This window comes from Leptonychotes weddellii, chromosome 3, assembly GCF_054177405.1.
Source record: "Leptonychotes weddellii isolate Sample4059 chromosome 3, ASM5417740v2, whole genome shotgun sequence".
NCBI lineage: Eukaryota > Metazoa > Chordata > Mammalia > Carnivora > Phocidae > Leptonychotes > Leptonychotes weddellii.
Window position 1 is genome coordinate 64744027 of NC_138371.1, and position 27707 is coordinate 64771733.

At 40.4% G+C, this 27707-nt stretch overlaps 1 protein-coding gene across 8 annotated transcripts in view; it reads left to right on the top strand.

Annotated features, from left to right (window-relative positions):
* Nucleotides 1-27707, top strand: part of RBMS1 (RNA binding motif single stranded interacting protein 1) — a 209563-nt gene that overhangs the window by 100959 nt on the left and 80897 nt on the right. For 6 of the 8 annotated variants that reach the window (XM_081814341.1, XM_081814348.1, XM_081814344.1 and 3 more), the window contains one exon: nt 17524-17699. In XM_081814341.1, coding sequence (XP_081670467.1) covers nt 17524-17699 — 176 coding nt within the window. The remainder of the gene's footprint in view (nt 1-17523; nt 17700-27707) is intronic. The other 2 variants (XM_081814342.1, XM_081814345.1) reach the window with 1 other exon arrangement.

Below are 27707 nucleotides of genomic sequence, written 5' to 3' on the forward strand. Positions count from 1 at the left end.
AAATAGATTTCCAGTGGAAGTAGAGCTCTTGTTTCAGCTAAGAAAGTGATATGATTGATGTATTTCTCCCTAGATGTCAAACTCCTTTCTAAGATACTTCACCATCATCTAACGCTTGCTGACTTCTCTTCCCTCCTGGTACCACAGAGCTGTTCAACATACAGTATTTTAATCACTGCAGCAGCGACATGCTTTCTATCATAACGCCAGTCTATATTTCCTTGCCAAACACACAAAGCTCTGGGTCCAGGCGCAGAGTGGGATTATCAGACAGGATGTGAACACATGTCCTCAAGGGGCTTACAGGCTAGTGAGGGGGATTTGTTCTTTAGTTCACATGTAGCAATATCATATTAGAAAGTGTTAAACTTTTGTTGAGATTACATATCGTATATTGAGAAGATTTAAAGGAAAGCAAGTTGCCTTAGTGTTCCTTAGTAATATTCCTTCACAGTAATGTTGTACTGTTGGTTTGGGAGTAAGGAAGTAATATGTCACTGAGTTTCACTGTTTGGCAACCAGCTTCTTGAGCCAAACTTTTGGTTTTGTTTTATTGATGGGTATCAGGAAGATTTTTAGTAACCGTGGCAGTAACCATGACTAAAAACCTTAATTAGAGCAATTGTGTATCAACAAGGCGGCCGAAACAGAGAAACTTACCAGCATACCCCTTGCTCCCCACTTACTCCCATTTTCTCTTCTGCTTAGCTCCTGAACAGCCTGTCAGACAGACCTTATTTCACTACCAGGCTGCTACCTCCTCAGTGACTTTGGGAAAATCCTTTATCTTCTGTTTTCTTAACTGCATAATGGTTATAATCATATCTCCTTGTTTTGGTTAAATGAAAGAATACGTACAAAGCACTTAGCTTGGTACCAGAAACATTTAAATGCTCAACATGGTTAGTGCTATGAATAACACTCAGTTCTAGTTCTCTAGGGGGAAGAAATGTTTTCAGTAAGTTGTCTTGGCTTAAAATGTTTTTTCCTCCCCCTTTGGTTTTTGCTTATCTAGCTATGTTTAAAGACTACCTAGATTACTTTGAGAGTAAGAAAAAGATAAAATATTAAAGCTCCAACTAAAATGAGTAAACTAAAGGCCAAAACCTACCCCTTTCAGTTAAGGGGAAAACATCGGTCTTGGCTTTTTATCTACTTCTGGAAAGAGCTGTGCTATCCAGGATTTGCACATCCACTAGGATTGCAAGGTAAGAATTGGATTTTGCAGTAAGGGAGAATGGAGATGAAGTTAGAGTCTGTCATGCAGGCTAAGTATTTCCGGGGACAGCAGAGTGAGCTTACCCGTCCCAAGGTTTTATGGACAAATTCTGACCCCAATATTTACAACTTACATATTGCCTTTTAAAAAAATATATCCAGGCAGGATTAAACTATCCTTTAGATTGTATCTTCTCAGTTTGCTTGGTGATGGAGGTTCTTCTAAAACTACTTTGAGCAGTTCTTACGTAACTGGGAGCAACTACCGGGTTGCAGGGAGGAGCCGGAAGTAGCTGCTGCTGTGAGGTGCGGACTTAAGCTTCCCTACTGCTTCCGCTTCCCAGCCACAGTGTAGAAAAGGCAGCTTGCCTGTTCGTCCCTAACTTTTTTTTCCATGTTAGAAGTTATAGTGCCTGATGCAGATCTTTAAAATAAAATCCACCATTCATAGTTCATTCTTTTGCTCTACACTCTGGTTTTTATTTTTATTTTTTATTTATTTTTTAAATTTTATTATGCTATGTTAATCACCATACATAACATCATTAGTTTTTGATGTAGTGTTCCATGATTCATTGTTTGTGTATAGCATCCAGTGCTCCATGCAGAACGTGCCCTCTTTAATACCCATCACCAGGCTAACCCATTCCCACTCCCTCCCCTCTAAAACCCTTCGGTTTGTTTCTCAGAGTCCATAGTCTCTTGTGGTTCGGCTCCCCCTCCGATTTTCCCCCTTCATTTTTCCCTTCTGATTTTTTAAAAAAATTTATTTTTTAGAGAGCAAGCAAGCACACAAGCGGGGTGGGGGCGTAGGCAGAGGGAGAAGCAGACTCCCCCCGCTGAGCAGGGAACCCAGTGCGGGCTGGATCCCAGGACCCTGAGATCGTGACTCCAGCTGAAGGTAGATGCTTAACTGACTGAGCCACCCAGGCGCCCCTCTACACTCTGATTTTTAGATTGGGCAGAGAGTACTGTTTCGAGATTAAATCTAGTCCAAAACGTAAAAAAAAAAAAAAAATCCAGAGAACTTGAAATTTAGGATCCGTGATGTTGTCTGGATGGAGAACCAGAAATTTAAAAATTGTGTTCCCCTCCTGCATTTTCTCTTTTTTTGCAAAATGATTTGATAACATAGGAGTGCTGTGAAGTTTTGATTCCACTGCTTCGTAGTTCACAAACTTCAGAGATCTGGCATAGCTGCCCGCCACACCTGGACCTTGGTTCCTATCTGCTCTGTCTGGGCAGGGGCCCCAGCAGTTTTTGGGCTCTGGCCTGTTTTTCCCTTTCCTGTGCTGGAAATGCTCAAGGGCTGCTTTGGATTGGGGGGGGAGGGGGTGAGGAGAGCTGGTCCGTCACTGGTCATTGTGTGTAGAGCCTCTTAAGCCAGTTTCCACATAGACACGATTTTCTTCATAAATGTTTCTTTGTGGTCTGTGGGAAGGGATGGTGGTGTTTTCTTGTTTTGTGCATTTATTTAGAAGGGCAGAGATTTTATGAAACCCAATTTGGATACTTGTCACTAATAAATTAGGTTAATCTGGGATTGTGATTGAGAGTGAAAAATCGCATGTTTAATTATGTGCAACAAAGGTAAAGGATGTTTTATTTGACATTATAATGAAACTAAACATAATGAGAAGAAAAGGGGATTGTAAAACTCAGGTGGAGTCCCCAAGTGCCGTGCTGCTGTGGGGCGTGGGATCCTCACATCTGACCCCACACACTCGGAGGGTCTGGTTCTCCATTCTAGAGCACCAGAACTTTATTGCCCAAGGTTCCCTGGAAAGGAAACTCCCTCTGAAACTTTAATAACAACTAGTAATGTGTACATTTAGCTCATTTTGGTAAAGGTGATGCAGCTGATGCATTGTGATTAACTTGAGCAACAGAAAATAAGAAGGGGTTCGGGAAGATTAATAGCTTCACTCTTTCTCTTCTTGAGCAATAACTCCCTACTCTAAACAAGGAGTATTGTGAAATAATTTTAAGACTAAAAGAAAAAAAATTGCATCTGGTTTACGTAAATACTGGAACCGTTTCCCAGATTCTGCTTACCGCAGAATGCAGTTCTACTTCACTTCATCTGCTTGAGGAAAGATGAAGAGAGGGATGATGCTTGTCAGCATTTGAATTGGTTAGATTCTAAGGCATCTTCGTACTCCAAGGTTGATAGCATCACTCCCGAAATGATTAGACAGTGGTGCATGGGCTGGCTCCATGAAGGAAGGGCAAGTCTCAAGCTATTTAGTAGCAATAGATATTCAGTCCAAATACGTAGTATCGATAAAGGGAGATCTGACATGTGAGAAAGCATGTACCTGCAAAAATGGGGAAATGTTTAGTCAGATCAAGAGAGTAAGTTTTCCAGAGTATACCGGTGAGCTACAGGGAGCAAGGTTTGCATACATTTTTGGACTTTTTGGAGGAAAATCAGCTCATCTTAGAGAATTAATATGAGCATAATCATTGTGAAGCTTTGGGATAAAAGCCAACGCTGGAATACACAAAAGGAAAAGTTGAACACATCTCTCTTTTTTTCTTGGTATGGAAATTGAGAGGTTGAAGTTACTTGTTTAAATGTATGAATTTGTGACATATATAGGGAAATCAGACAGCAGGTGAGCAATTCTGGTGATTCTTCAAAGGTTTCTAATCTCAGCCTGTTAAATTGCCAGCTGACCCTGAATGTACTTCTCTGACAGGAAGGCAACAAACTGCTGTAATCAATCTGTTTGATTTTTGTATCGTCTTGTAGATAGATGGTGCAGATAATGATTGTGCATGCTATTCACAAATTTTTAATATATACAGAGATAGAAATGGTGCCATTCTTAATAATTTTTAGTTTTGAATTATAAATTTAATAGATGGTGTGAGTTTTTTCTTTTTTTTTTTTAAAGCAAGAAACTGGATGTCTAGCAGAGACATGGACATCCAAGTAAGTCATCTAGAAGTTGACAGTAGATGAAATATGATGTATAGAAGAGGCTATACAAAATATGCATTTTTCCTGTGATGCCTTAACAGGACTAGCATATCAATTTTCCTTTTTAAAACTCATTAAGAAAACTTGGCATGTACCATCACTTTTGCTACAATTCTTATAGCAAACAAGGGCTGGTGCCTTTTGACAGCAGTGGTGGGAATGGAGACCTAGTTCTGCCTTGAATTAGCTGTATGACCTTGGATATACTCTTTGACTTCTCTGGGTTGAGGGGTTAGATTAGGTCATTGTTTCTCAATATTATTAAAGCCAAGCTCCCTTTGATAAAAATTAAAATGCTGCAACCTCCCTGTCTCCCCCCGCCACAACCATCTATCAAGATTCTGTTGTACTTCCAGTTGAGAATTATTAGATTGCATTATCTCTGATGTCTTCTCTCATTGCTAGCATTTTGTGATTCTGAGCAGATACTGGATTGGAAATCAGATGAACAAAGGTTTTTATCTCATTTTGTGAATAGCTGCAGCTTGTTCCTTCTTAAAGCGTGAAGGGAACCTTTCTAAAATTCATCCTCACACACCCAGAGCACTGCCTTGAGTCCTGCCCTTATGCATGGGCGTCACCCAGAAGCTTGGTAGAAATGCACAATCCTTGCCCCACCCAAAATGACTGAGGAGTGATCCATATGTACATCAGAGTTTGAGAAATGCAGCAGACCATTGGTTTTTAACCTGCAAGTGGCAATATTAGTGCCACTTTAATCAATTTAATAGGTCACTACCAGCATTTCTTTTTTAGGTAAATAGAGGAGAAAAGATAACATTATGGTCCACTGAATATGGTAAAAGAAAATAATTGTTTCACAAAATTTTTGTTTCAGTTTTATAGAGTTTTGCCTGTAAGGGTATACAGGGTTGTGAGCTCAGACAAAAACTTAATTTTTGAGGTGGATTTCAGGGAAAAAGAAATTTAGAATAAAAATCCACTGTGCTTTGTATCAGAGACAGTATATCTCAGACAGTGAGACAATGTATCTCAGATACATCAGAGACAATGTTTCTTAGAGACAACCATCTCCTCCCTTCTGTTTATCCCCACACAGTGTCTCTCTCTCTTTTCTCTCTCTCATACACACACACAGACGCACATTTACATAGAGATACACAGAGAAACATAATAAAGAGCTGTTCTATACTAATTATCCACCATGTATCAGATGTAAGCTGCTAGATTTTATCATGAGAAAAAAATGAATGTATTCATTAATTTTCTGGAGTTGTATTAACTCAGAGAATTTTCCTGTGATGATGTTTTACTTTGGCTTTGTGTAAATCACAACAGTGTCAGATAAGATTTCATTTTTAAAATTCTTATGGGGAGATTTTAAATACTTAGTTTCCTGAAAGTACAGATAATGCTTTTTTCTCTAGGGGTTAGTTTATGAAATCCATGATACTACAAGCTCATTCACATGGTCCTTTACATCTTTAAAAAAAAAAAAAAGAATAAATTCATTTGGGGCTTTGGGGGTAAGCTGACTCGTATAATTTTTCTCCGTTTAATGTTTAGTTAACCACTTTACAGTACTTTCAATAAGTATTGTTTATGTGAAGAAAAAATATTTTAAAATAGGTAATTTCCACCCTGAGGACTTTGCAATCTCAGCAGTAATTCTTTACTTACAAGCAATACAAACTGTACTGTACATAGACTTTTAAAAACAGCCGGAAGGAGGTTGTCAGCGCTGGAATCCTAACTGCATTGGGGTGAGGCAGGAAATCAGAACATTGCAGAGGTGTGCTGAACTGTCATGATATACTGCACTTCCCTCAGGAAGTTTTCTTTTTTCAAGTTATTTTGAGTAAAAAGGCAAAGAAGAGTTTGTTCTTGGGTCTTTCACAAGGCTCTGTGTTGAGGAAGAAAACTGGTGTAGATCTGAAAATCCCTCACTGGGGGTTCAAGAGGAGGAAAAAAACCACACTCCGCCCACCTGCATTCAGAACCCAGAAGAGTAATTAATGTCACACCTGAAGTTGGACAGGATTTTAGGTTTACTGAGTTCTAATCGCTGGTGGGGTTTGGGGTGTACTTTGCTTACTGTTTTGAATTTTCTTTTAAGATGATCTTGGAGCTATTACATGGTCCTTTTCTATATAAGAGATTAAATAGAATGTGAAATGCAACTTTTTGTACAGATTACATGTTGAAACAAAAAGATGCTGGCCTGTTAACCAACATGAAGTCTTGACAGATCTGTTATTCAAGTGATTTCAGCTATAATACTTTTACCTTAAGAACACTCTGGTTTGAGGAACTCTGAATATTATTTAATTAAAACAGTTTGTTCCTTTGAGCTTTAGCTGTAATTTTAGTATAGCTTATATATTTATAATATTTTCTCATAATCATCTGTGACTAAAGAGGGAATCCGTGCTTGGCCTAAGTGGGGTAGGGAAACGTGACAGCGGTGTGATCACCACATCTTCCAGCTGCGTGATGCAAAGTGCAAGTCTTCTTTCTTGGGCCTGCCAGTTTAACCTCCTACTCCATTTCTCTGGCTGTTTGGCAGACAGATAAGAGGACCCAAGGGCCTGGCTGGGTTCTGTTTTGATATGTCTTAGCTGGAGAAACATTGTCCAGCCTTAGAATTTGAAGGCTGGAAGGGAACATAAAAATCACGTAGTCTAACCTGCTCGTTTCCCAGATGAGGAATTGAGCTGCCCGCCGATGATGTTCCAGTTACTGGGCAAGGCAGGATTTGAATCCAGATATTCAGATTATTCCATGCACTAATTTTTCTTTTCTATATACCTTTTCATAGAGAGGAGGGGGAAGAATTTCCCTCGTTTTACTTCCCCACAAATTATCCTCTCTCATTTACCATCTTTAAATTTCCTTTTCTACTAGGGAGACCTCTGTATAATAATCTGTGATATCATGTCCATATTCTCTCTTGATTTCTAGGTTATCCTCCTACCTTTCGAGTCCCGTCCTCCCATCCCTTCCTTTCTTCGAACATCAGCTTGTCCTAGCTGACCAGCATTGGTCTTTTCACTGACTTTCATGAGCAGTGATCCTTCCTGTGTCTTTGTTGGCTCTTGTCGTCTCTCCCTGCATACCCACCCCTTTCAAGATTGCCGTTTATCTAACGCTTAAGGACTTGGCACCAATATTCAGCTCACTCAGCCATGTATACCCCTCTGGGAAGCCTTCCTCAGCCTTTCTGTCCAAGGCCCTTTCATCCCTGATCTTCCCTTTGTTGAACTCTTACTTTTTTTTAGAAATTGTGCCATACCGCACCATTATATGTGATGCAGGATATAAGGCCAGGAGTTTACTGTTAAAGGTATTTCCTTCCTCGACACACAAAAAGATGCTCAGCATCACTAATCATCAGAGAAATACAGATCAAAACCACGAGAGAGCACCTTGCATCAGTCAGAATGACTGGTATCAAAAAGACAAGAAGCAACAAGTGTTGGCAAGGGTGTGGAGAAAAGGGAACCCTCGTGCGCTGTTGGTGGGGACATAAACTGGTGCAGCCACTGTGCACAACAGTATGGAGGTTTCTCAAAATGCTAAAGATAGAACTACCATAGGATCCAGTAATTCTACTTCTGGATATTTACCTGAGGAAAACAAAACCGCTTACTTGAGAAGATACATGCATGTTTATGGTTATTGCTGCATTATTTACAATAGTCAAGATATGGAAATGACCTAAGTGTCCATCAATAAATGAGTGGAAGAAGATGCGATACACACACATGATGGAATATTATTCAGCCATAAAAAAGACCAAAATTTTGGCATTTGTGACAATATCGATGGACCTAGAGGGTATTATGCTAAGTGAAATAAGTCAGGGAGACAAACACCATGATTTCACTTATATGTGGAATCTAAAAAACAAAACAGATGAAGAGACACAAAAAACAGAAGGAGGCTCATAAATACAGAGAACAAAATGGTGGTTGTCAGAGCAAAGGCAGCTGGGGGATGGGTGAAATAGGTGAAGGGGATTTAAGAGGTACTGACTTCCCATTATAAAATAAATATATCATGGTGATGACAAATACAGCATAGGGAATATAGCCAATAATATTGTAATAACATTATATGGTGACATATAGTAACTACACTGTCATGGTGAGCATTGCATAGTGTATAGAATTGTCAAATCACTATGTTCTATACCTGAAACTAATATAATGTATGTCAACTATACTTCAATAATAAAATTAAAAAATATATATTATAAAAAAATGTTCTCCCTTCCTAATGAATGTACTTTCTGGTGTAAGAAAGTTTTGAGCCCATTGCCTTAAGCTCCTCCCTTACTTTCTTGGCCCTATAGTTTTCTGGTAAATAAATTATAGCTAATGCCTCCAGTCTATCCTTATGTCATTTTTTCTCTCTCTCTTTTTTAAGACTTTATTTATTTGAGAGAGAGAGAGCACAAGGAGGGAGAGAAGGAGACTCCCCACTGAGCAGGGAGCCCCATGGGGGGCTCGATACCAGGATCCCAGGATCATGACCTGAGCCAAAGGCAGACACCGCTTAACTGACTGAGCCACCCAGGCACCCCTCTTTATGTCATTTTTTAAAGACTATTTTTTAGAGCAGTTGCAGGTTTACAGTGAAATTGAGAGAGAGGTACACAGCTTTCCCACATACCCCTGCCCCCACACATGGATAGCCTCTCCTGTTATCAGCATTACTCACCAGAATGGCACATTTTTCCCCCCAAGGCTGAATCGACATAGACACATCAAAATCACCTAGAGTGTTCGAAGTTTACCTTAGTGTTGTACATACTCTGGGTTTAGATAAGTGTATAATGAATAATATGTATCCACTATTATGGTAGCATGTAGAATCGTTACATTAACCAAAAAATCATCTCTGCCTGTTTATCCCTCCTTCCTCCCCCTAGCCCCTGGCAACCAACCACTGGTCTTTTTAACTGTCTCCATAGTTTGGTCTTTTCCAGAATGTCATGTAAGTGGGAACCACCTAAAATGCAGCCTTTCAAATTGGCTTCTTTCGTATTACTTCGTAATATGCATTTAAGGTTCCTCCATGTCTTTCATGGATTGGTAACTCATGTCTTTTTAGTGCTGAATAATAGTCCATTGCCTGGATGTACCACAGGTTATTGATCCTTTCATTTACTAAAGGGCATCTTTGTTGCTTCCAAGTTTTGACAGTTATGAATAAGGCTGCTGTATTTGGTGCAGGTTTTTGTGTGGGCATAGGTTTTCAACTCCTTTAGGTAAATAGGAAAGAGCACAGTTGCTAGATGGTATAATGAGAGTATGTTCAGTCTTGTAAGAAACGGTCAATCTGTCTCCAAGGTGACTCTACCATTTTGCACTCCTACCAGCAGTGTGCAAGAATTCCTGTTGCTCCATGTGTTCCCCAGCATTTGCTATTGTCAGTGTTCCAGATTTCTGCCATCCTCATAGGCGTATAATCGTATCTTTATATTATTTTAATTTGCAGTTCCCTGTTGACCTATGATGTGGAGCATCTTTTCATATGCTTACTTTCCATTTGTGTAACTTCCTTGGTAAAGTTTCTGTTAAGGTCTTCAGCCCATTTTTAAATTGGGTTGTTTGTTTTCTTATTGTTGAATTTTAAGAGTTCTTTGTATATTTTGGATAACAGTCCTTTATCAGATCCGGATTTTGCAAATATTTTCTCCCATTCTGTGGCCTGTCTTCTCATTCTCTTGAATTTTTCTTTCGCAGCAGAGAATTTTTTAATTTTAATGAAGTCCACCCTATCAGTTACTTATGGAGTATATCTTTAGTATTGTACCTGAAAAGTCATCACTTTACTTGAGGTCATCTGAGTTTTCTCCTGTGGTATTTTCTAGGAGTTTTACAGGTGTGCATCTTAAATTTAGGTCTATGATTATCTTTGAATTAATTTTGGTGAAGGTGTAAGGTCTGTGTCTAGATTCGTGTTTGTGCATGCCGATGTCCAGTTGTTCCAGCACCGTTTCTTGAAGAGACTATCCTTGCCCCATTGTATTGCTTTGGCTCCTTTGTCAAAGCAGAGTTGACCGTATTTATGGGGTTTTCATGTTGTTTTTTAGCTTTCTCCCCCTTTATAAACACTGTTACAAACACTAGAAGGAACAAATAGCACAAGATCTCTGGTGTGTTCCTTGGCCCAGAGTTCTCAGCAGGCAACTTGGGGCATCTGTGGGATTCTTGATGGAACCTTTGGCGAGAACCAAACAATGGAGCTGATTTGCATGCTGGAGCACAAACCAGATCTTTAAAAGATATTTGGATGATAAGGCATCTACTTCTTTTATGGGGCCTTGAAAGAGAATTTGACCTCAGAAATCACATACTGTGTCTAAGGTATGTTTTCTACTATGGATTTTCAACACCTGCTTGCCCTTTCTTTTTACCTCCTTTGCAATCACTCCATCCACCCCAAAAAGCTTTTCTAAGCTGTTTTCATTTCTAAGGACTTTTCCCTGTTGTTTATTTTCACTTCTGCTACGTGGTCTCTGTCCAGTCATTCAGTCATGTCGTATACAACAGATATTTATCTTATTCAATGCCAGTTTTATATTTGTTTCTTTCATCTGAAGCCTAAGAAAATGATGCTTTATTCATGGACTTAGGTAAAGAGGTTTCTCTGTAGAGAATATAGCTTTACATGCAAGGATCAGCTTGATAAGTATCTTGGAAAATATTAATTGTGAAGTATATTGGAGATTTTTATTCTTAGTTTTATTTTAATAGCTAACATGACAACATGGCTTCTCCTTTGATAAACATAATCCAAGAAAAAATATTGAATAATCTATTGCTCAAGTTTCATAGTCTTAAAGACTACAACACTTGTTTTCAAAGAAGGGATAGTGGCTCTCTGAGAACCAGTTTCATGAACTAATTAGCCATGTGATTTTAAGCCCTGATATCCTAGCATCCAATGGGTCTAATTGATATTTGCCCTTTGGCCCTCTCTCCCACATGGTGGATAAGTAAGAGTCTGCATGTGTAAAGGGGCACTATTGTTCTTCATTAATATAGGTGATCTCTCACATCCTGGCCTACCCGGAAGAGCATCTGCTTCCTGGCCAGTTTCTCATCTCTCACTAATTCACCTCCCACTTCTCAGCTGTGCGTACTTTCCCAGCTCCCTGTGCCAGGAACTTTATCTTTCACAGCCGCTATTCCTGGCCCTCTTTGAGCCACTCAGATGTCTAAAAGAAAACAAAGAAAATACCCTAACTGTGGTGAAACTGGCCCATTTGGATGCTCCCCCTCCCCGTTCGATAATTCCCTTAAATTGTTAAATTCCTCTTACACCTTGAAAGCTTTATGGAGAGGAACCAGTGTGTGGAATTAATGTGGTATATAGTATCTTTACACAGTGCTCAGTTCATGTCGGGTTTGATAATGTACCATTTCCTGGTGAAAGATGATAATGTTCCATAACTTCTAGTCTGCGCTCAGGAGCAACTATAGTGGTTATTTTGCTTTCTGGATTAAGGAAATAGTTGGTATGTTAAACTCCCTGTTGTTTGGGGGTGGGGGTGGGGCAGTGGCGGTGGTGTGTGTGAGCATGTGTGTGTGTATGTGTATGTGTATGTATGCATGTGTGGCAAGGTAGAGATGGAGATTATGGATTTGGGATCATAACCTTCTTAAACTATAAGATTGACAGCCTTAAAGACTTGAGGGCAATTAAAAGGCAGATTCTAGGTTTCCCTTCAAAATGTGTTAGAGTCCCCAGGGATGTTAGTGACTGAGGGGGAAGGGAGGAGAGCTGCAGCACTAAGATTGGTTGGAGCACAGTTCTTGTTGCCTATTAGTACGAGGGAGGAAATGAGACAATAGAATTTGTAATGTCAGATTTTCATTTTTATTCATTGTCTTTGCTGAACAGAAGTCTACAACAATGCCTGATTACTAATATATTTTAGTTCACCAATGGTTAGTTTTGCCTTTTTGGTAAACAACCTTTAGACTTGTATTTATATACAAGAGTCTACTTAGTGTGGCGTCCAAGGGGGGTTGATGTGATGGAAAGGGAAATAGGTCTGCTGCGTGTGTAGTTGCCGTCTGCCTGTTGTTGATCATCCTGTCTGAGTGTAGGAGGCCAGTGGACCTTCCTGGCGGGATAGAGGCCTCAGGGCTGTCCACACAGGAAGTCCTCCCTGACTGCTGACAAGCACTCTTCCTGCTGATGCCCACACCCACTCCTGAAGGGGGTGCAGAGAGGGTCTGCAAGTACAACCATTCCATTTATTTGCCACCAGCTTTGTTTTTCTATCAGTTTCTATCAATTTTGTGCAAATTGAGCCCAGGTAGTGTTATTGTGAAAGCTGAAGTAGTTTGTTTTCCCTGACCTTGGATAGAGAGCTTGATGGGTAGCTTGCTTACATGATCTGAAGTGGTGAAATTCGGCCAGAGGAGGCTGAGGTAGACTGCTAGGCTCTTGTGGGGTGGGTCAGTGCTCACCTGGGGTCAGCCAGTCACCAAGGTCCTTTTTTTTTTTAACTAGTCTTTTTTTTTTTTTTAAGATTTTTATTTATTTGTCAGAGTGAGAGAGCACAAGGAGGGGAAGGCAGCAGACAGAGGGAGAAGCAGACTCCCCGCTGAGCAGGGAGCCTGATGCGGGGCTCGATCCCAGGACCCTGAGATAATGACCTGAGCCAAAGGCAGATGCTTAACCAGCTGAGCCACCAGGCGCCCCCCCACTGAGGTCCTTAATTAGGTTGAATTTGTGTAAATTAGCTACATACTTCATCTAAGGGGACAAGGAATGGGAACGGGGACAGGAGTCCTTTTCAAACTCCAGGGAAGCTTTAGGGGTTTTGAGAGGCAAGATATAAAAAGACAACCAGTGATGAAAATGGAGTTTGGTAAAATATTATCTGTTGGTAAGCTTTTTTTTTTTTTTTTTTTTAATTTTTTAAAAGTTTACCCTTTGTGCTGTTGAGCACAGAGCTACAGAGTGTTATTGTTTTGAACTGGTCAGAGCTGTGAAGTTGGGAGTTACAGATTTGTCAGTGTTTACATTTCAATTGCATTTTAATCTGGGAGTAAGAGTTTAAGTGTTCACTGGTTAAGTCTAGCTGTTCTAAAATGCTGACTCTGGTGTTCAGCCGTAATGTGCTGTTGATATCGAAATTTGTTTGCTGAATTCTTTTGTTAATAAAAATATAAGGTAGAATTTTAAAAACTAATCTTTTAAAAGCTGACTTTGTTAAACACACACACGCACAAGCTGTGTGCTCACTCATTAAGTTAACTTAAGGGTACCTTTGTCTTTCTCAAAAAAAAAAAAAAATATATATATATATATACACACACACGCGCGCGCGCGCACACATAGCCACCAATGGTATTAAGTGTACCATTTCAGAGAAACTTGAATTTAATATTTAGATTGCAGGAAGGATGGGCACAGCTAAATGAAATAATACAAATAGCACATTTAGGATATGGACGGTTCTGGTGTACCACGTAGAGTACTGTTTGAGGGCTTTGGCTTTGTTGTCCAACAGACCTGGGTTCAGATTCCAGCCCTGCCGTCTTAAATGTGTGATGACCCTGTGACCGTGGCATATTACTGAACCTCTGTTGAGACTCAGTTTCCTAATCTGAAAAATGGGAAAACAATGATGTATCTGCCTCATTGGATTAGAGAAGATAATGCACATAAAGCACTTGGCCCGGTGGCACATATTAAACATGTAGTATATGAGTAATAGTACTCAAATTATTGTAGTTATCATTGACCCATTCTGAACATTTAGAAATAAACAGCTTAATTATGTTTGAGTTTTCTTTTCTTTTTTTTTTTTTTTAAGATTTTATTTATTTGCGAGAGAGAGAATGAGAGACAGAGAGCATGAGAGGGAGGAGGGTCAGAGGGAGAAGCAGACTCCCTGCTGAGCAGGGAGCCTGATGCGGGACTCGATCCCGGGACCCTGGGATCATGACCTGAGCCGAAGGCAGTCGCTTAACCAACTGAGCCACCCAGGCGCCCAGTTTTCTTCTTCTTCTTTTTTTTTTTTTTTTAAAGATTTTATTTATTTATTTGCGAGAGAGAGAATGAGAGACAGAGAGCAGGAGAGGGAGGAGGGTCAGAGGGAGAAGCAGACTCCCCGCTGAGCAGGGAGCCCGATGCGGGACTCGATCCCGGGACTCCAGGATCATGACCTGAGCCGAAGGCAGTCGCTTAACCGACTGAGCCACCCAGGCGCGCCCCAGTTTTCTTCTTTAAACATGTGTCCAATCTTTATTAGGATTTAAGTTGTTAATTTCAGTGAGTTTTACAAACCTCATCTTTGATCTAAAATTTTCTGCAGCAGAAAATAGAAAATTGGCAACCTAGAATAAGCTGTCTTCAGCTAGTTCTGAGAAATAGTTAATATTAGGATAACATTTTAATTTGAACTTGTTCTGTATAGAATTCACCAGAGGCCAGTCAATGTCCTCAGGGCACGTTCAGAAAGCCCAGTCTCCCACCTGGGATCAGAATGTTGAGAAACTTTTTTCCCCCGCAGGGCAGAGTAGAGGGGAAGCAGGGGCAGCCTGTATATGCTCCATACCTACTTCCCAGAGTGAGAAATTATTACTGTAATAAATATAGAGGCCTGTCAAAGATATATTAAATCAGCTATGTAAATTCTGAGATGTAAATCATGGTTCTGCTTTTGCCAAAAATAAATACATAAATAAAAACCTACTCCTTTCATGTCCAAATAATCTCTCAATAAATCATACCCCCAAATGTTTCTTTTAATCCTGCAGGTCCACACCTGGCACTCCACTTTCCACCCCAGAGAAGAGGTTAGAGCTGATGCAGACTTGGAATGCAGTCTTTAAACCTTCTGATGGTTCATTTGCTTCGCATTGGTCTAATGCTACTGAGAGGTGGGGATGAAGCAGGTCCATGGCTTCTTTCAGGCTTCTCCAGGGCTTATCCCTGGAGGTGACCCCGTTCCATCCCCCAACAGCCGCACTGAACACACTGGGTCCTACTATGAGGAACTGTGGTTTGTGACAAAGACAGGTTCTTGGACATTAATCAAAGAGGATTTAAGAAAAAATTCAGCCTTGCCTAGATATAAGTTCTTTGTGTAAATTAGAGGCTTGGGATGGGGGAAAGATGTGTGTGTTACTTTCCAGCACCTCTGTTCTAAACTGAAATGACAAACAGGGGATGCCTGGCTAATTGCAAGGAGCAACTAGCACAAGTTGTATTGAGTGATTTTGGAGAAGGAACACAGACCTTCCTTTGTGTGGTATGGCTGGGGGATCTGAGGTGCCACCTGCGCAAAGCAAGGAACAATGCTTACTCCTCCTTTTACTTCTAGAAAGCAGAGTCTTTATTCCCTAGAGAAAAACCAGAGATGAGACCAAAGGATATGAGTTCAACTGCTTATTAAGGGCATAACTCAAATAGATTTGATAGGATATGATCTCGGTTAAGTTTTTTTTCTTGGATTAAGCAATACAGATATTTCCAGTTCAAGTTCAGTCTTCATTTATACACTGACTGTTGTTAACCCTTCCTGCTACTCTCCTTCTAAGAGACGATCACTTGAGATAAAATGGTGTTTGGACTCAATAATCTTAGCAAGGACCCTGGGCAGTGAGAAGAAAAAAATACATAGTAGGGGCGCCTCCGTGGCTCATTCGGTTGAACATTCGACTCTTGGGTCTCAGCTCAGGTCTTGATATCAGAGTTGTGAGTTTGAGCCCCACGATGGGCCCTTAAGGGCATCTGTATTTCTATTCCATGGTGGAGATCATGGAGCCTTTGAACGGTGCGACCTAAAAAAGAAAAAACAACATAGTACAGAAAAGAAGTAATGGTTACATGTGTAGATTAGTGGGGATCCCAATGTGGTGGGGGATACTGTGGAGTTAGGATGGTCATGGCAGAACCTGGGTGCAGAGTCAGATATCCATAGTGAATAGTTGAGATTGCTGGCAAGGAAGGCAGGTTGCATTTAGTACAAGGGGTCTTCTGCTTTTTGAACTTTCCAAAGTGGAATTGAACTGTGTCTTAGATGTGTCTGATGGTTTTGTTTGTGGTTGTGAAAATCAAGCTGTATGATTTGAAAAAAAAAATTTTTATGTCTAGGGACTAATTTTATACTTTATTTTCAAACTGTTACTTAATATAAGTGAAGTCCTTGGGTTAGTGTATTTATTATTTAGATGCGAGGTGAAAAAAATTCCTGTCCCGGTATGAAACTGCTGAGCATTTGCTTTGAGGGCACTTCAGGGTGTGCTCACTTCCATCTCAGACCGAGCCATTTAACTTCCTCAAAAGTCATGTGTGTGGCATAGGGCACAGAACTTGTTTCTTTCGATCGGTTAACAGAGAATTATCTGGTGTGAGTACAATTTCAGACATTCTTCCTAGGTGGCTGCCGACTGCGAAACCACACTGAGCCCTAGGTTTAGGCTTTAGAAAAGTTACGTTCCTTGCTGCAAGGCCTGGGAAGGTTTCCAGCTCCCACACTGTTCTCACAGGGGTTAAATTTCACAAGGTTGGCCAGTGCAAAAGGCAGCATGCCCGTGAATCTTATCCAGATGTCTCAATGGAGCCGTGGGCCAGACTTAGAACTAGGTGAAGTCTGCCTTCTTTGAGCATTGTGCTGGAACTCAAACTTTGTTACACTCGAAGAATCATCTTATTTTTCCCCCCAAGAGTCTCAATAAAATGATCAGCAACTTTCAATCAAATGTTATTCAGAATCTGAAAACCTTTTCAAAAGTCTCGTGATTTCTAAATGACTGTATTGTAAGATGATATTATCACCTAACTTCATGCAAGTTAATTTTGAGTCTCAGTAGATGTGTCCTTAAAAGGTGTGAATACATTAATCTCACATAAATTTAGCCCTATTTAAGGTGCACGTAGAGAATATTTTACTGAATAATTTTCCATTATTAATTGCATGTTGAAGGAGAGGGCTTTTTCTGTAGAATGAGCAGGTCTTTTTCAAGGTGTGAATGAAAATGTATATATGGGCGCACCTGGGTGGCTCAGTCGGTTAAGTATCTGCCTTTAGCTCAGGTCATGATCCCAGGGTCCTGGGATCAAGCCCCTCGTCGGGCTCCCTGCTCAGTGGAGAGCCTGCTTCTCCCTCTCCCTCTGCCTGCCTCTCTGCCTACTTGTGCTCTCTCTCTATCTCTGTCAAATAAATAAATAAAATCTTTAAAAAAAAAAAGAAAGAAAATGTATATATGAACGTCGCTTAAGGGGATCTGTGTCTCTCTTGTGTGGTGGAGATCACACAGCCTGTGAATGGCGCTCCGCAGCCTGCCGCCGGTGTTCTAATGCTCCCTGTCTTTGTCTCCCAGCAGTCTCTGGTCCCGGCCCACCCCATGGCCCCTCCCAGCCCCAGCACCACCAGCAGTAATAACAACAGCAGCAGCAGTAGCAACTCAGGATGGGACCAGCTGAGCAAAACCAACCTCTATATCCGGGGACTGCCTCCCAACACCACAGACCAGGACCTGGTGAAGCTGTGTCAGCCGTGAGTAGCTTTTCTTCTTGGTCATTTTCAGTTGATAGATAGTTCTTTTATCCTTTATCATACTCTGAAGGGTTATCAGTTGTCTTACAAGAGACGTTTAGTACAAGTGTGAACTCTCATTACCGACACAATGACACTTTCCACGTTTTAAGTCCTCCTCGGACACAGCATTAACATCAGCAGAATGCCCGTATAACAAAATAAATTGGAACATCTTCTCAGTAGAATTTGACTTTATTGGCATATGAGAAGTAAAATGAGAATTTTTGCAAAGCTCATGGCTGGATCCTTTTTAGGACTGCTTTTTTTTTTTTTTTTTGCGGTAGCCCCTCTGGGGGGCCAGTCTATCCTATAAAAAGAGAAACTTTAGCTGTTACTGTTTTTCAGAAAGGTAGTTACCATCTAACTGTACCTTAAACGTGTGTAAGACTCTTAATGTTAGCCAGTGTTAGCCAGGAAATAATAGTGTGTCTTCACTAGCACCTACAGCTTTGTGGTCTGGGTTGTTCACCCTCCTCTGTTGGGGAATTCTTATTTCCAAAATTCCCATTTCTTTTCTCACTGCCACCCTTTCTGAGTCTTGTGAAGAAGTGTGTGCGTGTGCATAAAGTTCCAGAGTAAATATGTATTATATGCTAATGTTGTTGAAGAACAGAATATAAATACGTTACTTTGCAAATGATGTTAACTCACTAAGTAAGAAAGCACTAATTTAAATCAAGGAGCCAGAAGCACTGTACAGTGCAGGGATCGTTGTGTGAAGACTAATCACTCTGAGCTATAAAAGCCTCTACATATAACAACATCTTTTATGTATCCAAAGACAGTAATGGCCCCTTACAAAAAAAAAGGAGTTTTACATAACTGTGGAAGAAAATGTCCACTCAAGAATGTTCCCTAGTCCCTGAAAAATATTCCCATTTCTCAACATCTGATTAATGGCATCTCATTTCTGCTGTCGTGGGTAAAAATACAGATTCATTACTTATTATTTTAAGAAAAAGAATGTTTCAGAGCTCGGGCAGTATTTCCAAACTGGAACTAAAAGTAACATCTGGCCTTCCATAAGGAGGTGGTGGTGGTTTTGCTTTGTTTTGTTTTTAGAGAGAAGGGTGGGATGGTGGGTGGTATTCTTTAGGGTCTGGAGAGTTCTCCTAAGGCCACCACTCTTAGCACCCTCCCTGTGCCTTTCCTGGGTTCCCCTTTAGACCAGCCCTCTTAGACTTTGCCCGCAGCCCTTTGCTTTCAGGGCGGTCTGGTGCTAGGGACTGCGACGAGAGCAAGTCTAACTCTCCGGGTTTGTCATGCAAGGCCAGAGGCAGAGGGAACTTGGCCAGCTGCGCCCTGCCCTCTTGCAGCTGTTCAAGGCCACAGATAGGCCTTCTGCTGTCTTGTCCGCTGCTGGTCTTGACCGGCGTCTTAGGCTTTTGCAGCATAATTACAGGTAGATAGAGCGCTGTGAAGTCTAAGAAGCTAAAAATATAACTGTACGAAACGAAAGAATGAAGCTAACCCTCAAGTTCTTGAGGTATAAGAGAAAGGAGAGAGGATTTCAAAAAACAAATAGTTCCTCAGCTAGTTTTGAATCATGTAAGGTGAGTTTTAACATCAAGGAGACAGCACTCAGTAACCATAAAATAAGAGAATAATGCCATGTTCTATGTATAGTAAATGTGTACTCGAAAAATTAAACCAGTCATTTTTTTTTTTTTTATTGAGTCAAATCATATTCCAAATGCAGTAGGAGAGCATTTTATCACTTTTCCTAGCAAATTCACCCCTTTTTTGTTCTCTGGTCTCTTTATTGTATGTGGATTATCTTAATGTGTTTCATTCTCGTTGCTGTTACCAATAGCAGCGATAAGCGTTTGGCAGTGTCACTCTTTCCTAGTATCAGCAAAACCCCAGGTTTGATATATAACTCTGAAGATAGTGTTCCTGATCTGTGTTATGCAGAGGCAGGACACACAGCCGTATCAGCTGAAAGCTTCATTCCATTTACCACAGAGCCTCTAATAAGTACCAGTTTTGACTTGCTGACAATTTTGTGTCTTAGAATGTAGAGAGAGGGGGAGAAAAAAAGGGCATTCCTGTTCTGGACTTAATTGTTTCCAATAAAGGCTACTAGTTGGTGACATGGATGTGACTCATCCTATGGGAAAAGTGACTCATCCTTACAGCCTAAAAAACCCAGTGGACATAATTAGAGATTTTTTAGAAAAGTCGGTATCAAAACTTCTCAGAAAAGATAGGTGTAAACTCAGAAGTCTAAAAAAGAAAAAAAAATGTTTTAGAATTACAAATTTAGCAGTATAATTTCAAATCGACCCGATGGGATGAATGGCAGGAGGGGCAGCAATTGAAACAAATAACCTTGGGTCCCCGCCCCACCCCGGGGGGCTTGGTTATTTCAGAGGGCTCTCCAAAAGGAAGATGGGAAAAGATACCTAAGAATGTTTGTAGTAGTGACCTAGTTCCATACAAACAATGCATGAGTCTAAGGCAAGAATGCTATAGGGTTGTGGAAACTGGAGAGGAAAGAAAAAAATATTTTTAAAAAAGCTATGTTTGGAGTAGAATATTCACATAATATGTTAGAAGAAGTGGCAATGAGTGAGAAAGCAGCCTCACCCCAAGTCAGAGAGAGAGACTCTTGACCCTGTAAGTTCAGATCACCGTGGTTAAGGTCACGGGGCAGGGCTCCGACTGGAGGGAACCAGTTGCGTTCCTGGCTACCGAAGGAGGCTGGTCAAGAACCAGGCGAAGATGTGACAGTGGCCATAGTGGTAAGCTGATAGGGGTTGAAAGTAGATACATTCTCCAGGAGGATTTAATGAGAGAAGTGGACCAGCTCTAGGTAACTTCTGAATTGTGGTAGGTGTGCAGGAAATCAGCTTGGAGCCTCATGACTATTGTAGGCTGCTGCAACTTTGCTTCTGTTTCTGAAAAGTTTTCTACTCAGGAAGTACATCAGCACAGTTAACCAGCAAGTTTAGGGAATGGAATGATCTGGGTAACAGGAAGGATTAATCTGTTACCCCAGGACTTCAGACAGTCTTAATTCTCTCCCCTTCTCTAAAATTGAGCCAGATACTTCGCTTGACTTTGGTACCACTTTATTTCTCTCGTGCAAACTTCTCAGGCGAATTTTCTAGGCAGATCAGCCGAGGGCTCTTGTTGTTTCGACTTTCTTTGCCACCTTAACCCTTGCTCTTTTGCCTTCAAGTTCTCACTTGAAACTGCACTGGCATCTTCTCTCTATCTTATTTTATTTGATACTTAACTCTGATGATAGTGTTTCTGACATGTGTTATTCAGAGGCAGGACATACAGCGCTCTTTTCTCTGGCTCTTTCCTACTCTTACCCACTTCTCAACTCTTCGCTCTTTGGATTTCAGTTCTTAGCTTATTCTACTATAACCTCATTTTCCTGTAGGGCTCTTCTCCACTGCACCCCATTTTCTACACATTTTCCACTCTCCTGTTGTCACTTCAAATTCAACACTGTCTCCTTCCTCTCCAAACGATGGCATTTCTAAATTTAACTCTCCTCACCTTAAAGCTCTGGAGCGGTGGTTGACTCTTTCCCGTTACCCTCTTGGTCCCCACGTCCTGGAGATTCTGTGGCTTTTCTTCTTCCTTCTTGCTGCCAGAAGAATTGAATGTTTTCTCCGTCCCTCCCTGCATTGTGACAAGGGAGAATGATTTGCTCCTGCTGCTGCCTCACGTCAGGTGCCTCCCCATTTTCCTTTCTTGATTCTTCAAGGCCAAGGCCAAGCTCATTCTGCCTCCTCCATGCTTGGACCACACTGAATTCTCCTAATTTCCTTTTCTGTGTCACCATCTCACAGGCAGCATCTTATTTTCATACATTTCTGTTCTCCAAGTGCTTGTTCCACTGTTCAGCAGCGGGCCTGTGACAGTATATAATGCTGACAGTGCATCGTCTTTTTTGTTTTAAGACTTTATTTATTTAAGTAAACTCTACACCCAATGTAGGACTCGAACTCATGACCCAGAGATCAAGAGTCACATGCTTTACCGACTGAACTGGCCAGGCGCCCCAGTGTATCGTCTTCATAGATTTCTCACACTTTATAAGATCATGGTGGTCAGCATGGCAAATGTCTGGGTACCCTAGAGTTACCAACCACAGTGGTGGGCAAGTACCTAATTCTCAGGAGCCTGTAAAATGGGTCAAATAAGGTTTAAATCATGAAGTTGTGATTAGGATTAAATCAAGTTATTTGAGGAATGGAGCTGGTCTGCTGCCTAGAACACAGTCGTCAATGAACAAGTATTAGTCTCCCTTGTGCCTGTGTCTTTGCTCCTCAAAACCCTAACTACTAGAATAAACTTAAATTATATGTAATCTTACATTTAAAACTAAGGGTTGGGGGGGGATACCAGATTCTGATTCTGAAAGCTGGGAAAGCCAGGGAAGTGGGTTATGTTAACACAGCTGCAGAGCTGCCCCCCTTCTTCTTGAGGCTTTTTTTTTTTTGCACTCGGAAAAGACTGGTTTCAGCTTCGTGATTTATTTCTTGTCATAATAATGACTATAGCATGTAAAATTTTCCATTGTGTCTAAACTATCCTTTTTGAAGATTAAAAACAATATTTGTATGCAAGGGGTTTGGTTCATCGTTCTTCCTGGTTTGCAGTGGGAGAGATGTGTGTGTCTGTTGGCTTTGGCGAGGTAGCTTAGGGGTTACCATGGTATTGACATCTCATGAAAAAGTCTGGATAACTCAGTGTATCAACAACTTATTTTGAAGGAGAGAGAGTCTATTGATATTAAAACAAAAGGAGGTATTTCCACTCCTCTTACCTTCTATATCCTTTCTCTCATTCCCAAACCAATCTTGGTCAACCATTTTTTGTCCTTTCATTCAATAGATAGCTAATTCATTTCAAAGTGCAGTAAAACACGATTTCAGTGCAAATGTGAAATTAAATTTAGCTTACAATATTATAGCCTGTTACTAATTAAAAGGAAATGTTTTTTGAATGTCATCCATTTCCCTAGTTGTAATACCCAGTACATTTCATTTCCTGTCCTTTGTTTTCTATTTTCTATAAGTCTGCCTTATTCTTTTGAATATAATACAACTCTTAAAAAAAGGCGAAACAGAGAAATAAGATGGTTAACAGAGGTAGACATAAAACAACCAACCCTAATGAAGACAGAATGAAGTAAATGTTTTAATCAGTGCAGTGTTCTGTGAGAAGTCAGAGGAAGACCTTGTTAACCTTGACGCCAAGTCTTTGGGTCGCTTTCAGTAGGAGAGGGCATCTCGACTTTGAAGGACAGGGACAATTTCTCGCAGAGTGAAAATAATAGTGTCCTCCAGGTTTCAGAAAGAGCCCAAGCGGTGGGACAGTGCTTGGGTGTTAAAGCACAACGAACAATTCTTGGTGGATAGCTGTCATTCAGCAGTTAATAGTTAGCAAGGCCTCTAGGGACCAGAGTGAAGAGTGTGGGTATAGAGGAAAATGGGGCTGGAGATACAGGTTGGGGGCATAGTGTTAGCACCTTGCATAATAAACTAAAAAATTTGGAGTTTTTTCTTCAGTTGCAGAGGAGGAGTTAGTGCTTATAGTGGAAGAGAAGCATAATCCAATTTTTTTTTTCTTCCTCTCTCAGAATGATGATTCTACCCAAAGTAGGAATGTTGGCTTGGAGAAGGAGACTTTCACAGGTGAGAGATGATGCAGCGCTGGCCCAGGGTAGTGGTAGGAAGTAGGAAGAGGAGAAGGTGCTGGGACTGCATGCGGGTGTCTTGGAGATGGGAACATCGGGACTTGAGCATGATTAAAAATGGCTATAAAGTTTAGTTTTAAATAAAGGGAAAACTTGAGTTGCATTAGCTGAGAGAGAAAGCACAGGAAAAAAAAATAGGGCAACTATCAGGAAAATGGACAACTTGAAATGATTATATTCTTTCTCTATATATCTTTGTTTATCTCTGTAACTCTAAAACTTCTTTTAGAAATCTATTTGCTAAAAGTTGTTTTTCCTCAGGCACCTGGGTGGCTCAGTCGATTAAGTGACTGCCGCTGGCTCAGGTCATGATCCCGGAGTCCCTGGATCGAGTCCTGCATCGGGCTCTCCACTCAGCGGGGAGTCTGCTTCTCCCTCTGACCCTCCCCCGTCTCGTGTTCTCTCATTCTCTCAGATAAATAATAATAATAGAAAAATAAAATCTTAAAAGTTGTTTTTCCTCTACAAATGAAATAAAATGATCATCCCTGTAATCTAAAATGATTAGACTACTTTCAGGGTAAAAATGAAAAGTGAAGGCATTCTAGTAAGATGAATATTAACATTTACCCAATTATGAAGTTACCTTCAGTGTTTACTCTGAAACGAACAGTGGGCCTGCTAGATCTAATATCCTGAAACCCCAGATAAATATGAAATCTTCTGCAATTTACAGAAGTTACATGACATGAGAAGGATAAAAGTTCAAAGCAGTGATCCTATGATGAAGTAGGAAAAATCATTCCACCCAAAAGAGAGCTGGTTCTCACTTCCCCATTGAAGAGAGATTGTAGAGCCAGGTGATCCAAGGTCATTCAGCTATTTCCAGATGACTCAGCCCAAGAAGCCTAAACATACCCTGAGTTACTGCATTTTTTTTTTTTTAGAGAAGAAACACACACACACACACACACACTCCACATGGATTCTATACCAGAGTATTCAGATAGCTATACAGACATGAAAGACACAGACCAAAGGTTTTATTGCCTACATGAGGCATCATTCCAAAATCAGGAGTGTGAGTCTTACAGACCCGAAGCTCTTGATGTAGGGTTAAATTAGAAGCTGATACAAGGAGGTGATCTCTCTTTAAGGTATAATTTACTCTTTAAGTATTGCCTTCCAAGCAAGTTAAAGTAGTGTCTTAGAGATGACGGTGATGGTGATGGTGATTGTGTTTTATTTAACTCACACACACCAAACAATGAAAGACCGACAGACCATTTTTCCTTTGTTATTGACTATCTCAGATAACTGAGATGTGGACATGTTGAGCAGTATTGTATTCCAAACCCATCTGAATTTTTAGGTATTTTTAAAGTGTACTTTTTAAGACTACTGAAAACTGTATCTAGCAAATTTTTATTTCTCAGATTCCTTTGAAAGTGAAAGAGAAAGAAGTCAACAGAAATATGGAGTAGTAGAAAGATAATTGTTCTCTCATTAAGTGTCTTTAAAAAAAAAAAACAGACTTCTCTTTATTGACTGACATACTTTAAAAAAAAAATCTTCCCAAATAGTGAAATTGAATTATGATGAGTTTTCTACAGTTAATCATGGAAAATGCATGCCACTTTTGTTTTTATTGCTATTATATAGCTTTTTGCCCATGTACAGATTTTATTTATATTATGAATAACAGGATTTCTTTTGATAGGGTTTAAATGTTTTTGTTCTATAAAGCAGCTGATTTTTAGTCTCTGAGGGGTTCTTTCTTGATCGAGAAGATTCTTAAAATATTAATAACCTATAGTTTCTGGGACTTGGCTTTCTCTGTTATTGCCATTGTAGTAGGATGCCACATAAAAAATAACTCAGTGAGGGTTTAGACTGAGGAACTTGGGCATTTTGGTGAAAAGTGTGGTCTAAGATGTGAAGTTTTCAGACCTTGTCTCATCCTTTTAAAAAGGCATCCCAATCTACTGAGTCCAAATGTTGCATTACTAATTGTAACTTAAGTCTCTCTTAATGGACAGTATTCCAGTAAGATTCTGTACTCAAAGAACAAAACATGATATATTGGAGACTAAGCCAGATTTCATATTTGTGATTTTTGTGTTTTTTTCCTAAAGACAGAAGTCAAAACAGATTTGAGAGTTTAAGACCAACAGTGCATTTAACTGCATCTTTTCCTTACTCCTTCATCTCTTCACTGTGCCATAAAGAACCATTTTCTTGTTCATGTTAATTGTTTCATTTCCCTTCATGGTAAGAAAGAATTCTGGCCTGTACAGTAGATCTTTGACATGCCAAGATACAGTCTAAAGACTTTTGGAAATCCCAGAATTTCACAAAAGTAATTTCAGCATCGAAAAAAAAAAAATCCACACAAATACCTATTTTCCAGTAGAGAACCATCTCTTTCTTAGATCTCTCTCAGCTCTTCCTTCACTTTGACCATTAGAACTACCAGTTGTTTTTTATTAAGTGGTGGACAATTTTCAAAGATTAACACAGTATTTAATCCCTTCTTGAGAGTTACCGCTACACAATTAGAACAAAAACCTCCTTGAAATATGGACTGTGGGTGATGGGCTACATGACTCACTTCCCTCTGCCTAATCCCGCCATGATTTAAATATATGCTGCAGCCAAATTAAAACTAATTATAGGTAAGAGACTTCCAGTGTCCTTGACATGAGTACCTGAAGCTGCAGATATTAATTATTGCCAATATTTGATGTTTGGGCAGAAAATCTCAGTGATGTCTGTTTTCTAATTTATCCTCAGTGTAATATTGGCTGGTAAGCATGCATATTTAGAGATTTAACCAATCCTCCTTATTGTCAGTTGACATTTTTCTTTAGGATTCCTTTTTGTTATTCCTGCACGTGATTAAGAGCCATTCTCCGGTCTTGCCGAAATACTGCATGAGCTCTTGGCACACCAGTGCCAATCCTCGCCTTAACAGAATCTAATGGGGAAGCCAGCACTGAAGATAATGACCATAGCCAGTAAAATTTTTTTTTTTTTTTAAAGATTTTATTTATTTATTTGAGAGAGAGAGAATGAGAGACAGAGAGCACGAGAGGGCAGAGGGAGAAGCAGACCCCCTGCTGAGCAGGGAGCCCGATGTGGGACTCGATCCCGGGACTCCAGGATCATGACCTGAGCCGAAGGCAGTCGCTTAACCGACTGAGCCACCCAGGCGCCCCGCCAGTAAAATTTTTAAAAGAGCAACCACGCTTTTTCTCTTTGGGCAGATGGAATTTACTTTATGTTCATTCCATTTTCCTTTATAGGAACCTTAGATTTCCATAGCAGTAGGCTGGGGCTGTTTAACCATTATATGAAAGTGAAGGGAGTGTCATGGGGAATAAAAGCCTTTAGAATCTTGATTTGGCCTTTGTGCTTGGTTAGACGTAGAATTTCTTTATTGGGTTACCACGGACCTTAGAAATTTGCAGCCTCTTTCTTCACCTTTCCTCATCTTCATTTCATAATAAATGTATGTGAGGAAAAAAATAAGAAAACCTGTATAATGTGTAAACACCAGTGTAACGCCAACAGCTAATCTTTGTCAGATGCTTACCATGTGCCAGTATCTCTGCCAAGTAGTTTTATTATTTAATTCTGAGAACAACTTGCTGAGCAGCAGTATTATCCTTGTTTTAAAGGTGAAGTTGAGAGAGGGTTCTTTCTCTAATAACTCGGGAAAATACAGCTGGTAATGGTGGAGCCGGGACTTGCGCTTGAACCGTCTGACTCCAGAGACCATCCTCTGAACCCCTGTGTGTTCTCCCTCCCAAATACACTCTGGATGCCAGCTCACCACCTCCATCCTCCCTTCGCCAGCGTCCATGCTCCTCTGTCTACCGCAAGATACAAGAAGACTCATTTCTCCAGGACCCTAGAAGAGACACACAGCTGTGATAGTCATGATAGGATTTTGTTAGACAAATGAGCTTTCCTTGAGTCCACTTGAATAGCCAACAGGATCCAAGTTCAAAGTAAAAGCAGGAGGATAGAGGAGGACCTCGTTTTTCTTGACGTCTAGGAGAGTAATCTGTTCTCATGTAGCTGGCTCTACAAAACTCATCTCCTGGTTAGCTGAGGCACATGCAGCTCCCCAAGATCACACAGCACAGAGAGGGGACCTAATGTGTCATCTGCTTGGTGCCTGGGGTTAGTGCATACACAGAAAGAAACATTCTTTTAGGGATCACACACTGTCTTACAAAATCAAGCAACATTGCTTTAGAAAATAACGGGCTCAACATAGCATTATAGTTTGCTCTAAG